The sequence below is a fragment of the Phacochoerus africanus genome, chromosome 1, assembly GCF_016906955.1.
Source record: "Phacochoerus africanus isolate WHEZ1 chromosome 1, ROS_Pafr_v1, whole genome shotgun sequence".
NCBI classification, from domain to species: Eukaryota; Metazoa; Chordata; class Mammalia; order Artiodactyla; family Suidae; genus Phacochoerus; species Phacochoerus africanus.
The window spans coordinates 241,677,074-241,679,061 of NC_062544.1; the positions used below are offsets into that span (position 1 = coordinate 241,677,074).

The 1,988-nt window shown below is 33.8% G+C and overlaps 1 protein-coding gene across 1 annotated transcript; it reads right to left on the reverse strand.

Moving 5' to 3' along the window:
* Window positions 1-413: 413 nt before the first annotated feature.
* LOC125111230 (olfactory receptor 5K4-like) lies at window positions 414-1,373 on the reverse strand. Its single transcript, XM_047753119.1, has one exon. It carries the CDS (start codon window positions 1,371-1,373, stop codon window positions 414-416), a length of 960 nt encoding a protein of 319 aa, XP_047609075.1.
* Between the last annotated feature and the right edge of the window lie 615 nt (window positions 1,374-1,988).

Consider the following 1,988-nt stretch of genomic DNA (forward strand, 5'->3'; position numbering starts at 1 on the left):
TTCAGATGAGTTTTATGAATAAAGATTATTTCTGTTCCCTGCCAGACAATTTTAAATGTTTCAAACATTCTATATAGAATAAGATACAGTGTCTTCCATTAACTAGACAAGGTTAAGGCCAACTCTTCTATACAGTTAAGCACTTAATTTTTGATGCTATATAGTTTTACTAATGTTTAAAAGACTAGTCTGAAACAGTTCAAAGAGAATGATAAGAGTTAGTAATGAAAATTGTCACTGAGTTTTCTTCTGATTTACTCTGATATTGTTGAATTTGGATTAAAATTTGCCAGCCAGTTATGAAATTTCATTCATATATATTTTAAACAACATAGTGTAATTATTTAAAACTTAGTATTTTACATAAGAACATATTTCTCATTTTCTGTGCCCCTTATAATAGACCATTTTAATCAATTAAAGTTAGTTTTCCATAGAAGATGAAATTTAAGAATATTATAATTCCTCATAATTTTTTTCAGAACATTTATCACCTGCTTGTTTCTCAAGCTATAAATAAAAGGGTTTAGTAAAGGAATTACTATTGTGTAAAAAATTGCCACCGGTATATCTTTATCCCCTTCTTCAAATGGTCGAATATACATGAGAAGACAAATGTAGAATATCGAGACAGATAGAAAATGAGATGCACAAGTAGAAAATGCTTTACCTCTCCCTTCTTTGGAGTTCATTTTGAAAACAGTGAAAAGGATACAAACATAAGAGATCAAGACAGTGGCAATGGTGAAGATTTGAATTGGCATTGAAAAAATATATATCATTAGTTCATTAATATAAGGGTTGGTACAGGACAGTCTATAGAGTGGAAGAATATCACAAAAAAAGTGATCAATTTGACTAGATCTGCAGAAAGTTAGCCTTAACAGAAGTCCTACATGAATCATAGAATGCACGTTACTAGCTATGTAGATCCCTGTGGTCATCTGAATGCACAGTTTCTTTGACATCATGGTGTGGTACTGCAGTGGGTTGCATATGGCAATATAGCGATCATAGGCCATTGCTGCTAGGAAAAAGCAGTCTGCAGTTTCAGCTAGGCAGAGAAAATAAAATTGTGCCATGCATTCGTACAGGGAAATTTTTCTGTCTTTAGAAAAGAAATTCTCTATCATCTTGGGGGTGATGGCACTGGAACAACAAGAATCCATGAGAGCCAGGTTACCCAGAAAGATGTACATTGGTGTGTGAAGATGATGCTCTGTAAATATCAATGCCACCAGACCAAGGTTTCCCACCATGGTGATCAAATAGATGGTAAGGAATACCAGAAACAGAAGGGTTTTCAGCACTGGTTGATCTGTAAATCCTACAAGGATAAACTCAGTTGTCAAGGACTGGTTTTCCTTAGCCATTCCTTGGTTATTAGCTGACATAGAAATTGTACAAAAAAGGAGATTCTCAATTAGAATATATCTAATTCTCCCCTCTAACTTCCCCTCATACAAAAAGAAACAAGCTCATTTTTAATCATTTTATGTATTCTGCAAGAACAAAAGTATCACAAATTGTGTACAAAGGGTTAGTCTGGGAATACCTGTATAAATTGCCAAGACAGAAAAGCTTTTCTGTATCAATTACCCAGTACTGGTATATCAATTCCTGGTCAGTATATATAATGTGACATTTCCAAAATTAGAAGACACAATAAAATTTTATGGTGTCTTTTTCTTAAGGAAATGATGTTTTAAATACAATCCTATGTGATTGCTGTGGTATTTAAAAATCAAATACTTCATACATTTTAAATATCTAAATGTATAATTTCTAAAAATATCAGAGTTGGTTTTAAAAATAGTTTCCCAGGAGTTCCTTTTGTGGCACAGAGGAAATTAATCTGACTAGTATCCATGAGGATGCAGGTTCAATTACTGGCCTCTTTTGGTGGATCAGGGATCTGGCATTGATGTGAGCTCTGGTGTAGATCACAGATCTGGCTCAGATCCTGCCTTGGTATGGCTGTGGTGTAG